Source organism: Micromesistius poutassou (genome assembly GCF_964030765.1).
Source record: "Micromesistius poutassou genome assembly, chromosome: 8".
In the NCBI taxonomy this organism is placed as follows: Eukaryota; Metazoa; Chordata; class Actinopteri; order Gadiformes; family Gadidae; genus Micromesistius; species Micromesistius poutassou.
The window spans coordinates 17,214,844-17,229,843 of NC_140278.1; the positions used below are offsets into that span (position 1 = coordinate 17,214,844).

General features: G+C 50.8%; 1 protein-coding gene across 1 annotated transcript in view; it reads right to left on the bottom strand.

Annotated features, from left to right (window-relative positions):
* Nucleotides 1–15,000, bottom strand: part of LOC311351805 (neural-cadherin) — a gene marked incomplete at its 5' end in the record, with an annotated part of 92,871 nt that overhangs the window by 6,426 nt on the left and 71,445 nt on the right. Inside the window, 9 exon segments of the mRNA XM_084471942.1 lie at nucleotides 359–486; nucleotides 1,053–1,180; nucleotides 3,096–3,310; nucleotides 4,261–4,538; nucleotides 6,215–6,465; nucleotides 7,853–8,037; nucleotides 10,470–10,563; nucleotides 11,946–12,942; nucleotides 13,372–14,001. Of these exon segments, the coding sequence (XP_084328068.1) occupies nucleotides 359–486; nucleotides 1,053–1,180; nucleotides 3,096–3,310; nucleotides 4,261–4,538; nucleotides 6,215–6,465; nucleotides 7,853–8,037; nucleotides 10,470–10,563; nucleotides 11,946–12,942; nucleotides 13,372–14,001 (2,906 nt within the window).

The window sequence follows — 15,000 nt, forward strand, 5'->3', positions numbered from 1 at the left end:
GAGGAGGAGGAGGAGAGGAGGAAGAGAAGAGGAAGAGAGGGGAGGAGGAGGAGGGGAGGAGGGGAGGAGGAGGGGGAGGAGAAGGAGGAGGAGGGGGAAGAGGAGGAAAGGAGAGTCGATTATAGGATAAGAGGGAAGGATGGGGAGAGGACAGGATAGGAGAGGAGGAGAAGAAGAGGCGATGGGAGGAGCAGAGAAGATAGAGGAGGGGAGGAGAAGAGAAGAGTAGAGGAGGGGAGGAGAAGAGATGATATATAAATATTTAGTTGTGTGTGATATGTGTGTGATATGTACACATCTGTCCACACTATCCCCTGACCCTGATGCGCTCTGCCTCGGTACTGGCGGCCCTCGTTACCTCTGGTTTCCAGGGCTCTCTCCTGAGGCCCGACAGCCACTCTGGTCCATCTCCGTCCCCTCCGCCACTAGACCCTCCACCTCGTTCACCAGCGCCCCCCCACACTGGTCCAGGAGCAGCTGGACCACCTGGACATAGACACAGAGAGACTCGTCAATGCTCCGGGTGGAGGGGGTGACACACACACACACACACACACACACACACACACACACACACACACACACACACACACACACACACACACACACACACACACACACACACACACACACACACATGCAAGCACGCACATGTAGGCACGCACGTACACATATATAGGCACACACGCACACACATGTAGGCACGCATGTACGCGCACACACACACACACGCGCGCGTAGGCAAGCACGCACGCACACGCACGCACACACACACACATACAGTACCCCTTGCGCAATACAACAAGTTACCACCAGTTGGAACAAGATGGATTGCAATGACGTGATCTCTTTGGGCACCAATGTGCCATGGCATCCATCCATCCAACCAGCCATTGATCCATCTGCCAATCCATCCAACAACCCATCCTTCCATTTATTCATTCATCCGTTAATCCATCCATCTGTCCATCCATTCCTCCATCCTCCCATACATCATCCACCCAACTTTTTGTCCATCCATCCGTCCGTCCACCCTAACCCCTCGGCCCTACCTTGCCGTCGCTGAGGACGTCGAGGCGGTGCCAGCGGCGGTCTGTGATGCTGGCCTGCAGGGGGAGCTGGAGAGTCAGGGTTCCTGATCCGTGGTTTATACTGAGAGTTGGGACCCCGTTCCTCAGCTCTGGGAGAGGGACAACAAAGAGACAGAGAGAGAGGGACAAAGAGACAGAGAGAGGGAGGGACAAAGAGACAGAGAGAGAGGGACAAAGGGACAGAGAGAGAGAGGGACAAAGAGACAGAGAGAGAGGGACAAAGAGACAGAGAGAGAGAGGGACAAAGAGACAGAGAGAGAGAGGGACAAAGAGACAGAGAGAGAGGGACAAAGAGACAGAGAGAGAGAGGGACAAAGAGACAGAGAGAGAGGGACAAAGAGACAGAGAGAGAGGGACAAAGAGACAGAGAGAGAGGGACAAAGGGACAGAGAGAGAGGGACAAAGAGACAGAGAGAGAGGGACAAAGAGACAGAGAGAGAGGGACAAAGAGACAGAGAGAGAGGGACACAGAGACAGAGAGAGAGGGACAAAGAGACAGAGAGAGAGGGACCAAGGGGGGGAGAAGGAGGTGCAGTCTTAGTCTTGAGTACTTCCTGTAAACATTTTCAAGTTTTTATTGCTTTCGTTTTTCACTATTAAACATTTCATTGTATGATTTTTTAATTTGTATGTGCTTTGGCAATGTCGGTGCCCTTCAAATTCTTATTGAATAGAGAGTGAGAGAGAGAGAGAGAGAGAGAGAGAGAGAGAGAGAGAGAGAGAGAGAGAGAGAGAGAGAGAGAGAGAGAGAGAAAGACACACACACACACAGGGAGGATTTAGTGCTTTGTAGCAGAGATAAAAACCGTAAGAATTAACTGAAGCAATAAATAAACATCAGATATTAATGAGAAACAAGGTCTGGAACAAAATGTGAATACACTAAACCCTAATGGATCGGAGCAATGTAAGGACCTTTGACCTTGACATTTCCCCTGCGTGTAAGTGCGTATATGTGTGTGTGTTCGTGTGCATGCATGCTTATAAAATCTTGCATGTGTGACGGTTATAGCCTTTGCTGTCAGCAGTTTTCTCCCTGCTGAATGATTCTGCAGCCACTGTATGTCATGGTGACTGTTTGTGTGCATGTGTGTGTGTGTGTGTGTGTGTGTGTGTGTGTGTGTGCATGTTTATGTGTATGTTTCTGTATGCGTGGTTATTCTGTACATGTTTCTGTGTTTCTGTGGGTTCCTGTGTGTGCGCTGGTCATACCCAATCAACACGGGGGACTGGTATTGAACATGTTGTGGATAAATGCTGCTCAGTGATCAATGCTGAGGCCGTATTTGATTTTCCTCATCTCTGCAGCCACAACTCGATAATGACATAACTTAACAGCAGGAAGTGCTAACAAAGCCATTATGCAAGGCCCTCTCAGAGGCCACGTCCAGGCTAATCCGTTAAGACTGGGCGCTGGCTCGGGACTCTGATAGGAACGCAGACGTCCCCTGTGCTTTACAACACATTATGTCCCACGGACTGAAAAAGTGCTCTTCAGAGAATGGCATGCTTTATGGTATGGGAAAGGGGAGTCTAGGGCATTGGGTGTACAGCCGAAAGGCTCTGGGTTCGATCCCCAATGCCTGCAGTCTGTACACCTGTAGGCGTCTGTGGAATCTACAGGAGCTTGGGTTAACAGTGTTTGCTAAATCGTTAAATTTGTTAGGAATCAAAGTTAAAAAAAAACTTAACCTTTAACAACACAGAGTTTCCTAGCAACAGTGAAAGAAACCTCTAAAGTGTGTGTGTGTGTGTGTGTGTGTGTGTGTGTGTGTGTGTGTGTGTGTGTGTGTGTGTGTGTGTGTGTGTGTGTGTGTGTGTGTGTGTGTGTGTGTGGTTTTACTCACATGACTGACAAGAGAAGCCCACAGACCAACAGGACTTAAGTGTATCATCTAATGTTACTGCTACTTGACATTCAAACTAAAGCCAACAATCTCTGAATTATAATACATTCAGCGGGAGTGACTTTTACAGCAACTGACGTTTTGACACACAACTGACCTATAGCAATAAAGTCCTCTGGCTCCCCTGGGTGGGCGGAGCCTAGCGGGCCGTTGTATAGGAGCAGCCCATTGGCCGACTGGGCCAGGAACTCCAGGGAGATGTGACTCTGGAAGCAAGGCCTGATGGGAGGAAACCAGGCGTAGCCCTGGCCCCCAAAGGTGTGCTTGGTCTGCTGGCACTCTGGGCCGTCGTACATAGGAGGACACTTACACCTGGATAGAGAGAGAGAGAGAGAGAGAGAGAGAGAGAGAGAGAGAGAGAGAGAGAGAGAGAGAGAGAAGACACACACAGAGACACAGAGAGAAAATAGAGAAAAGAGGGAGTGGGAGGAAGAGAGAGAGAGTGAGCGACTCTAATATTGGTATGTTGTATTTTGTGAGGCTTTTGATTCAAGCGGTGCTGAAAGTGTTATATATAAATAAATAAAAAGACTAGCAGTAAGCCAAACAAGATCTGAATAGTACAAAGACACCAAAATACAGAGGGATTAACAAAGAAGAAGGAAGCAGAATTATGCTCCAAGGCTAATTCAGAGGCAGCCATCACAAATATCTTTAATTGTAAAGTGATGTGACATTTCAAAGATAACAATTTAAAGCCAGAAAGGAGTTCCCTGAGGGCAAATCTTCACCAGAAGGCATCATTCCTTGCATCTAAAAACGCTCCAATATAGCTGACAGATTTAGACTGGTATCTAAGCGCAGTACAAATTGGAGCTCCCAATTTCTCTCTTTTCAAATCCACCATCTGACGCATCTGATGCTAACAACTTGGGACCCACACCAGCTGTAGGCTAGCAGGGAAATGCTAACGTCAATAAGCACTGAAGACATCATCCCCTGCCAGCCACTTCCTGCTGGCCCAAGCGAGGGCAATGCTACCCAGCTAAAACCTGATAGAGCAGAGCGGAGCGGAGTCACAAACCCCAGAATACACTCAGACAGAGTAGAGTAGAGTAGAGTCATAGAGCGAACCAAAACCTCTGCTAATGAAGGACACAGTAGCTGTATTCAATGGAAACCGCCCTTGATAAAAGCATCATAACGCTGCATAACAAATGCAACAAAGATGAATACCACATTACCATGAAGGTCAAACTGATCTAATGAAATGAACAACAAGGAAGCCGTGCAGGTCGGAGAGGGACCAGGGGAGAGCTCACCTGTAGCCCAGGTCCCCGTCCTGGCAGGTGCCCCCATTGAGGCAGGGGTTGGCTGGGTAGGAGGAGCAGGAAAGGTGGGGTCTCTCCCGTCCGCCACATCCACACCGGGCCTGGGTGGAGGCGGCCACGGATACCAGGGTGGTGTTGCCGGAGCTCAGCTCCACGGGGGCGGGGCTAAAGGACACCACAGTGCTGCAGCCGCCGGATTGGCTGCAGTCGGTGTAGGGGCAGTCGTCCACGCCCACCTGGGAGATGGACACGCCCAGAGCGGCCTCCAGCTGCAGCGGGACGGAAGGGTGGGAGAGATGGAGAGAGAGAGAGAGAGAGAGAGGGAGAGAGCAGGGAGGAAAATAATTAAGTAAAGAAACAAAGACGTCTAGTAATCATCTGAAGAAATGTGTGTTGATCGCTGTCAGCTCGAAGTCCGCCGTCCTGTTTGATCGGACCAAACGTGCAGTCACCCTAGATTCTTCATCGTTATCTCATTTTCAATCTAATCCTTCATTCCTAATTTTTGACATTTTGTAAGTAGAGAGTGTGAGAGAGACAGCGAGAGAAAGAGAGGAGGTAGGAGAGAGAGAGAGAAGAGAAACGAGAGAGAGACAGAGGAGAGAGAGAGAGACAGACTGAGAAGAGAGAGAGACAGAGAAAGAGAAAGATAGAGAGAGACAAAGAGGAGAGAGAGATAAAGAGGAGCAAGAAGAGCGAGAGAGAGAGAGAGAGAGAGAGAGAGAGAGAGAGAGAGAGAAGGTTAAAGGAGTGAGAGATTTTGGTAATTTAAATGTCAATGTGACCTTGTGTGGCAATGGAGCGGCTCACCAATAATGTGTGTGCTTGTGATTGTGTGTGTGTGTGTGTGTGTGTGTGTGTGTGTGTGTGTGTGTGTGTGTGTGTGTGTGCGTGTGCTTGTGTTTGTGTTTGTGTGTTTGTGTTTATTTGCCTGCAGTGTGCACTGATCTGGATCTGTGTGAATGTTAATGGTCCATTTGGGGAAATTCAAAATAATAAAAGCCGTCTCTCTCATTCTTTCTACCTGTCCGTTTGATTTGTTATGCGTCCGTAATGTCCCCTTCATAAGCATTAGCTCGGGGTCACTAGCCACTATGCTAATCGAAATGATTTAAGTGCCTCAAATCACTCGATGTTTACCGCTATGTGTCTGCATGTGTGTGTGTGTTTGTTCGGGTGCTATATTTAGCCTTTAATTAGGTACATTATGTGTTAACTATCACTAATAGCCTGTTTCTCTCTGCAGGGGCGTAGCTCTCAAGGAGCGTTTAGCAGTCATTAGTTGGCTGTGTTCCACCCAGCAGGTGAGACAGCAGGTCTTTGAATCACTCGCCTTTATGTCTCTATCTGTATCGCGTCTTATGATCTGAACTGGCCACTGTCAAGTTAGTATCCCTCCAGACAGGGAAACATAAGTACTACTTATGTGACAAATGCTATTGTGTATTTTACTTTTGTGGTATTAGTCTGTGATATTAGTCTGCACATGGACACAAATCATCACAAATCATCACATTCGAGCGGCATTATCCTCAGACCCCAATTATCGCTATAGCCCCTGCAGCAGTTGTATTTATAGCATATCTCACTTAACTCCTACTATGTACCTGACTTCCACTGATTACACAAATATAAATGAATAAAATAAAAAATAATACAGAAATGATCCATTATACCCATTCTTATTCCTTCACCTATTCTGCACTCTGTCCAGGTTTTCTTTTAATTACTCCCTTTTTAACTATAACCTTACTAACCTCACTTTTCTTTTACTAAATTTTTTGTATATATAGATAGATAGATAGATATATTTTATATATATATATATATATATATATATATATAGAGTATATGCTATGCATCTGCATAAATGACCACCAGAGATACAAAGACATCCCAGAAGTCATTCTGATTGGCTAACTGGTTCCCCCCCCCCCCCCCTTACCTCGGCCCGGCCCGCTGCCACGTATCCGTGGAGCTTCTCGGCCTTGTAGTAGGGCGACCCGTGGGCGGCGAACCACACGTTGAGCTCCTTCTCCCCGCGCCGGCCCGCATCGCTCACCGAGAACACCTGCACCTTCTCAGGGTCCGTCTGGAGGAGCTCGGCCAGCGCACGACCCAGCCTGGTGAAGCCGCTCTCCTGGTCCCTGCCCTCTCCTCCCCCAGGGGTGCTGAAGAACTCCTCCTTTGTCAGGTCTGGGGGTAAGGGTAAGGGGAGGAGGACGGAGGAGAGAGGAAGGGAGAGAGGAAGGGAGGGAGGGAGGGAGAGGAGAGGGTGGATGAGTGGAGAGAGGGAGGGAGAGGAGAGGGTTGATGGGTGGAGAGAGAGAGGGAGGGGAGAGGGAGGAGAGAGGGAGGGGAGAGGGAGGGAGGAGAGAGCGAGTTAGAAGAGAGGGAGGGAGAAGAGAGGGAGGGGAGGGGAGGGAGGGAGAAGAGAGGGAGGGGAGGGAGGGAGGGGAGGGGAGGGAGGGAGAAGCGAGGGAGGGAGAACAGAAGGTGCGATTGATTATTTTATTAGGACTGCATCACAGCTGCAACATCTATGCAAAAAAGTAATGATTCAAAATCTGAATCTTAAACAAAAAAAATAGAAATGTCGGCATATATTAACAAAAGTATATGATATGAAGCCAGGGGCAGGCTAGTCTAGCTTTAAGGTTGTTAAACACAGTCAAAAGGTTTTGGTTTGAACACAGATGTCCACAGGGTTCTCGGAAGGCATCTTCCAGCAAGATGCCCCCTACCTGCTTCTTGGCGACATTTATCTGACAGCGATGCAGCGCGGTAGGCTGCGTTAGATGTTGCTGAATGACTGAACGGAGGCATTAGATGAACAACACACCCTGTTTGTGACGGTTGACATGAGATGGAGAAGGAAGGCAGCGAGAGAGGAAGAGGGAAAGAGTTCGACCTGAAAGGTGAGGAGAAAAGCTTGAAAAAGGGAATCGGAAGGGAAGAGAATAGGAGACAAGTGGAGACGATAAAGACGGGAGAGGGAGATGGGTTATTTATTTCCCATCATGCCTTGCTGAGAGGCAAGGTTAGACAGGTGGGTCTCTGGTGAGCGAGGCACCTGAGGGAGCTGCCAGCCAATCAGCATCCCTCCCAGGAGACTAGTCACAGGCAACAAAAGCCTGGCCCGCGGCACCGTGGGACACTTGACATCACATAGATGACAAACAGGGTTTCCGTGGCAACCCTGTCACACAATCAGCTTCTGAGGGAAATTAGGGGGTGGTTTTGTGTGTGTGTGTGTGTGTGTGTGTGTGTGTGTGTGTGTGTGTGTGTGTGTGTGTGTGACTTTTTTTAATCCGTTTTAGAATTGGAGAAATATTCAGCATTTCTGGAGGAAAAGCCGGAAAGTGCGAAAAATGGAAACTGTAACGTATTCAACTTTTCTCTAGTGTGGGAAGTGGAAGGAATACAGTATCTCTATTGTCGTTCAGTAGAAGAATGGATCCGTGAGCTTGATTCCTAGGCCTCGCCTACATCTCGATAAAGTGTACCCTAACTTTAACATAGTGGAACAACATCCGCTGCATACGATTAACATGTAAACTCATGTTAATATGGAGTGACTCACTAGACAGACACAGTGACCCGGCGTTGTGCAGGGCCTCCTCCGGGAGCTGGGACACCAGGACCCGGGCGGAGGAGACCACGTCGGGCCAGGTCTGGTCCGACACCCGGACCTGCAGGTGGTAGGAGCCGGGCGGGGTGCCCTCCGTGATGCTGAGCTGGCCCGAGTACTGGTTCAGACTGAACCACCTGGAGGGTACACGGGAGGAGAGAGGAGACGAGGAGATGAGGAGAGCAGAGGACAGTTCAGGAAGAGGAGACACGAGGTTAAGGATAAAGGGATGAGAGATGGAGAGGCTTAATCTGACATGTGGGACACGAACGCGGTCGGGATTGTAGGGTGTCTGTCTAGCCACAGTTAGCCCCAGTTCTTATTGTCCCCTTACCCTAAGTACACAAGAGTACAATTCTTTGGCTTGGTTCCTCAACAGCCATACACCTCAACATAGCAGCAACAATAGAAGATTAAGTAAATGAGATAGTAAAAATATAAATATGTAAAAGAAATAATAGGGGGAACTGTTATGTAATACCAACATACCTATTACATCATCAATTAGCAAATCAACAATGTTTTAATAATGCTCAGATGTGAACTGGACTGTGTGTTCTGGTGCCAAGCTCTCCGTTCTATATTGAGACAAAATCATCGGATCATCGATTTAATTAGGACACGACCTGCTACGACTGAACCCAGAACAAGGGGACCAACGGCGGTGTCCATCGTGAGGCCCCGTTCACCGCGTCATGTCCGGTCTCTAACCACCACTCTGACCCCGTCGACCCCACCCAATCCGATACGAGTCGCCGCGGGCCATGCGGTGTGACCTCACCCCCTCCCTTTCGCCCCGCCGACCCTGCCCCCCACTGATCCCGCCCCGGTCCCAAACTCCTCCCCGACCGGCGGGCTTGATCCAGTGATACAAGTCTGGCTGCTCTGGGGGGAAGGGAGGCAGGCAGGCGTCCTGAACCGACCCCCACCTGCTCAGTGATGACACATGTCTTATACTAGTTTAGGTATTAATAGTAAATAGTAAAGATGATTGCCACAACATTTAAGTGATGGAAACGAAAGCTCATCATCCTGCGCGAGGAAGTTTTGCAGTTTGTAAAAAGATTCAGGCCAAGCCGTTTTCGTGTTTCTTCGTGATTGGTTGGATGGCGTCATCAGACCTCAACACCCCCACGGCTAGATGACGGGAACTCTCATCCTAAAATGTTTTGGATGACAAGCCCTTGAAGAGCTCGGTGGTAAATGTTGGAGCAAAGACAACAGCCTTCGATGGTGGTTTCCTATCCCTTCTTTCCGTGGCAGCAGAAGTCTGCCTACATAATACATTAATATCACATGTCTGGTTTGCTGTGATCCTCAGCATGTATGCGCATTACCGCAGAATTCTGCCTTCCAAACGGTACTGTAGCCTCTGCGGTGAAAGACGGAGAGAGCTTGGAGAAAAAAGTAATTTTTCTTCTTCTTCTCCACTCCCTCCCCCTCCTCCTAGGACTCCCTCCATCCTCCCAGGTGTTTTGCATCCGAGGGACGTGCGTGCGCGTGTGTGTTCGAGGTGGGAGTCACAGTGCTTAATTTGATCCAGTGTTCAAGGTGTCTGTGTGCAGCCCCACCTCATCACAACAATACTAGCGCTCCCTTACCGCGCCTGCCTGGGAATATTCAGCTTATTAACTATTAATAACCCTCTCCCTGATGTCTCACACGGTTTCTTCGCACTGCTCGTCGTTCACCGCTTTGTGAAGCCTTTCTTCCCTGCCTCGCTGTCGCACCGTTACTGCAAGTCTTCTCTCCGCACATATACACTTTATCATGCCTTTTCCAATCCCTCCATCACACCACCTCTCTGTTCTCTCCTCTCTCTTTCTGCGTCGGTGTCAGATGTTCAGCACCAGGACAGCAAATGGTTGCTCGCCGTTTTAGCTTCAACGTGTCAACAAAGTGATCAAATATAGACTTTCATCTGGAGCAGTACCTCAAAGACCCCATGGTGTGTGCATGGCAGAGGAAGTAACGACAGCAATAGAACCCATAATGCAATCATCTTCTTTTTTTTATAGTGCTTTGCTCTACACTAGAGAAGATTAAGATGTCTGTAAATCTATTATAAACCAATGTACCAATTAAAACAAACAGGGACCGGAGTCTATAACGTTGGCAGCAGTGACGCTGGCTCCAGCAGTTCAGCTCTATTCTCTTGTAAGAGCTATGCCCTCTGTTGCATCAGAATCTCTTTTTTAGATTCCTATTCATGCCTAAAAGATTTTCCTTCCGTTTGCTTTTGCTGTCATTCTGGCCTCGTACAAAGACCCTTCATTCTCTCTGTGTCTGTTTCTTGGCATCTATCCATCTAAGGGAGAGCGCAAGAGAGAGAAAGAAAGAGAGAGGGAGGCAAAGGGATAATCTATCAATTGATCCATCTCACTGTTTATCTTGACAAATCTTCATCCTTCTTCCTTTCTCTCCCTCTGTCTCTCTCTCTCTTTCTCTCTCTCTCGCACTAGCTCTTGCTCTTTATCTCCCAAGCTATCCTTATCGCAATCTGGTGTGAGTCCATATAGCGACGTCATGGCTGTCAGCTGACAGCCGTTAGCGGAGGAGGTATCAGTACCTGGACGGTTGTCCTTCCAGGTGATACTCCTTCTGGCTCCAGTCGTCCAGGTCGGGGGACTGGATCTTACCCAGCACTGTCGCAGGGAGCATGCCTGTTGGTGGGACAGACACACACACACACACACACACACACGCACACGCACACACACACACACACACACACACACAGCCACACACACACACACACACACACACACACACACACCCATACGGATGAGCACATATACAGGCACACACACTTAAAAACACAGAATGAGTGAAATGATCATTTTGGCTGATGGTGATAAAGAGAATAATGAAGAAAAAAAAAGGAAAGGGGAGAGACGAATAGAAGGAAAGAGAGAAGACAAGGAGGATTGGAGAGAACGAGTGAAGGGATAAAGAGAGAGGAAAGAATGCGAGGAGAGCAGGAAAAGATTTGAGTGCAGAGGAGCAGAATAGCGAGACACTCAGGAATGACAGAGGGAGGAGAGGGGAGCGAGGGAGGTGAAGGAGGCAGAGAATAGGAGTACCTATTTAGGGAGATAAGGCCGCGAGCGCCAGCTCTCTGGCGCACATTGGACACGTTTTGACAGAGCAGTGGAGGGGGTGGGGGGGGGGGGGCATACGGTTTTACCCTTCTGAGAAAAAAAAAAAAAAAAACCCTAACCAAGCACTGTATAATCTCGTTAGCCGTGAAATGGCAAGACGTTTCATAGGAAAATACATCTGCTGTTAATGAGCCCGTCGGTCCTCAGCAGCTAAGCCGGCGCCTAATTGTTCTCTTAAGTTACGCCGCGGCTTCCTGTGAGCAGGTTAACGTTTCCTCCTCATCCAGGAGAGGGACGCCGCTTAAAATACACAGAAGAAGAAGAAGAAGAAGAAGAAGAAAGAGAAGGAGAAGGGAGTAGGAGACCAAAAAAAAAAGCCGGCCCGGGTTTCTCCAGCGAATGACGGCGCGCTGACAGATGGCAGGCCGCGCTAAATAAGTGATGTGAGTGTTCTGCCGGAGGACGGGCGCAGTCAAGTGTGACAGGACCGCGTCCTCGGCAGCCGGCGCCGCGCCGCCGACAGAGGCTAAAGCGCCCCGACGCGCACAGCTACCTCCACACAACAAAATGTCACGGCGGGAGAGGAAGGAGTGGGTCTGTTCACACCAAAGAGAACGCTGCCTTAAAGGAGCTCAGCGGGGCTGCGGCCGCCGTGCCGGGGGAGCGCCGTCGTTAGCCTCTTCGTTAGGGGGGGGGGGCGGCGTTTTTTGAACGTTTGGCAATTTTAAAGAAAAGGCGCTGCTGGCGAATGAGGAGAAGGGTCTGAAAAAGTAGACGGTTGCTTGTTTAAGTACAACTTGGGAAATGAGTGATTTCTTTTTACTTATCAACGGGTGTCAAAGAGCTGCGTTCAGCTTTGTCAAAGTGTGGAAAAACTGCAACTCTGCAACGGCTAACCGCCCATAACCGAAAACCCCCACCCCCCCCCACCCCCCAGAACGTACCCTCGTAGGTGTACACGATGAAGTCGGTGTGGCCCGGCGCGTGCGGGTGGTCGTTGCGGTCGCCGATGACGACGGTCAGCGTGGCGGTGGCGCTCATGGGCGGCGTGCCGCTGTCCACCATCAGGACGGGGAGGCGGTACTCCTTCTGCCGCTCGCGGTCGAAGGTGCGGAGCGCGGTGAGCACCGCGCTGCCGTTGCGCAGGTCCGTCAGGTTGAAGCTGGCGGCGTCCGACGTCAGCGCCAGCAGGCGGATGGCGAAGGGCCCGCCGTTGGCCGCCGCGTCACGGTCCACGGCGTGCAGCAGCGGCGACGTGTCGTTCATGCGCAGCGCCTGCGGCGCCGGCGCGTTCTCCCACACCACCGGCCGGTACGCCGCCTCGAACTCCGGCCCGTTGTCGTTGACGTCCAGCACCGTCACCATGACGATGGCCGTGCCCGTCAGCGGCGGCGTGCCCGTGTCGGTGGCGAGCACCACCACGCGGTGCTGCGAGGCCCGCTCGCGGTCCAGGGGCGCCGCCACCGCCACCCAGCCCGACTGGTCCACGGCGAACTGGCCGCGGGGGTCCGAGTCCCCGGCGATGGTGTAGGCGAAGCGGCCGTTCTGTCCCGAGTCCGAGTCCGAGGCGGAGACCTGGGCCACGATGGTGCCCACCGGGACGTCCTCCGGCATGGGGGGCGCCTCGTAGAACTGGGGGAAGAACACGGGCGGGTGGTCGTTGGAGTCCTCCACCTGCACCAGGCAGTAGGCCAGGCTGAAGAAGTCGGCGTCCTCCACCTTCAGCGTCAGGTTGAAGGTGCGCTCCAGGGGCTTCTCGAAGTCGATCCTCTTCTGGAGCCGCACGACGCCGCGCCGGCTCGCCTTGTCCGTCTCCACCAGGAACTTGCGGTCCTCGTCGCCGCTGACGATGCTGAAGGCGACCGCGGCGTTCTCGCCCTGGTCGCCGTCTGTGGCCGACACCACCACCACCTCGCTGTTCACCGCCAGCTCCTCCGCCACCTGCCGTGACAAAAGCACATCGACGGACGTCATCTTTACTGGGGAAAACGGCCGTGTTTGTGACATGCAGTAGCCCTGCGGTTCCCTTGGTCAAATGTTATTTCAAGGGGGTTCCTTCATTTGGAATGTACCCTCTGTCTTGAAGACGTTTGACATTTGGCCGATGAGTTTTGACTGTGTATATTAATCGGTTGCAGCACCTCGATGCATTAATCAGCATTCGATAACATCAAAACCATGACGGTTGAAGAAAAACAACAAAGCAGGTCGCCTTTGACGCCAAAGCAGTCCAGACAAACAACAGTGTCCACTCAGAACTGACCCGGAATCAGAACCAAAACATATCAGCGGTACGTTAAAAATGGCGGTTATCACAAAAACCAGGAGACACACCAGACCCCCCCCCCCCCCCCGGCCCACCGGACCCACCTGAGCGGTGTAGATCCTCTGGGTGAAGACGGGCGGGTGGTCGTTGACGTCCGTGACCACGATGGTGGCGGTCCCCGTGCCCGTGAGCCCGCCGCCGTCCCGGGCCTCCACCACCACCAGGTAGCGGTCCTCCACCTCGCGGTCCAGCGAGCGCAGCACGGTGAAGATGGTGCCCGTGGAGGGGTTGATGGAGAACAGGTTGAGGTTGATCTCGTTGCGGATGTTCTGGATGATGCGGTAGCTGAGCACGGCGTTGCGGCCCTCCTTGGGGTCGTCCGGGTCGGTGGCGCGCATCTCCATGACCGAGGTGTCGGCGGGGGAGTTCTCCGCCACGTGGCCCACGAAGCAGCCGTCGGCGCCGGGCGCCGGGCACGGGAAGAAGGGCGCGTTGTCGTTGATGTCGCGCACCTCCAGCAGCACGTCGGCGAAGCCGGTGAGGCCCGTCCCGCTCTGGTCCGTGGCCAGGACCAGGAACCTCCAGGCGGGGCGCTCCTCGCGGTCCAGGCGCCGCTGGGCCGAGATGCGGCCGGTGCGCTCGTCGATGGTGAACTCGGTGCCGGCGCCCTGGCCGTGGAGGGAGTAGCGGAGGGCGGCCTGGTCCGCGTCCAGGTCGGGGTCGGTGGCTGACACCTGGGGGGTGGGGGGGGGGGGACACGCAGTATGGGGGCGGGGAGGGGGACACAGGATGGGTCACTACCCTGGAGGAGCTCTGGGGTTTGAGAGACAGGTCATTTAAAGTACAATCCCTACTGGTTCTGTTTTGTACTTAAAAATGTGAGTGTCTAACCACTAACTGCTAATTTCTGACATGTTTAAAATATATATATATTGATTACAAAATGTATAACTTTTGATTGTAACATCAAAGAATAGTAGTAGTAAATTAAAGTAGAAAAAAACATATATAACATATATAAAATAAAAAAAATAGACATTGTTCCAAAGATGCTTTGGATAGAAATATACCTTTCTACCAAAACCTTTCTACCAAAACTTCTAACAAACCCAATTTTTCTGTGCTGGGAAATTACTTTTTTTGTTTGTTTCTAAAGCTGTTACATTAACAATTCAGGTCACAACCAAAAAAATTATATTCCCTGTTTTTCTCATTTAATTTTAATTGAGTTCCCTGTTATCAATACGTTTAAATGTCAATAAAACCAAAACAAATCAGTAAAAAATGTCCTTAGCGTTAGCTAACCTGCTTGCCTGAACCCCCCTCTTACAACAGTGCCAACGGTGCCAGCAAACGCTCACATCCATCCGCAAAATCTAATTAAAAGTCATTAGCTGTCAACAGACGGCAGAGAAACAACAGTTTCCATCCTCCTTTCCATTTTACCAGAGGGTTTGTTTATAGTTACCTTTGAAGTAGCACTCCCCCCACCACCCACCCTTGATCACATCCCCTCCGTCTGAATTCAATGACAATACTGCACCAAACGTGTGGCAAATTCATGCAAAAATTAGAAAAAGAACCATATAATATTCATGTAAATGAGATTTCCCTCTTCCCCTCCCCAGCTGCTGGATCGTATTAATGCATGATGTGAGGAAGGAAGGGGATTCTATTTTTTCTGCTCCTCACAGAGACCCCGCGTCCAATCAATTGCTCCGGGCGGGGGGGGG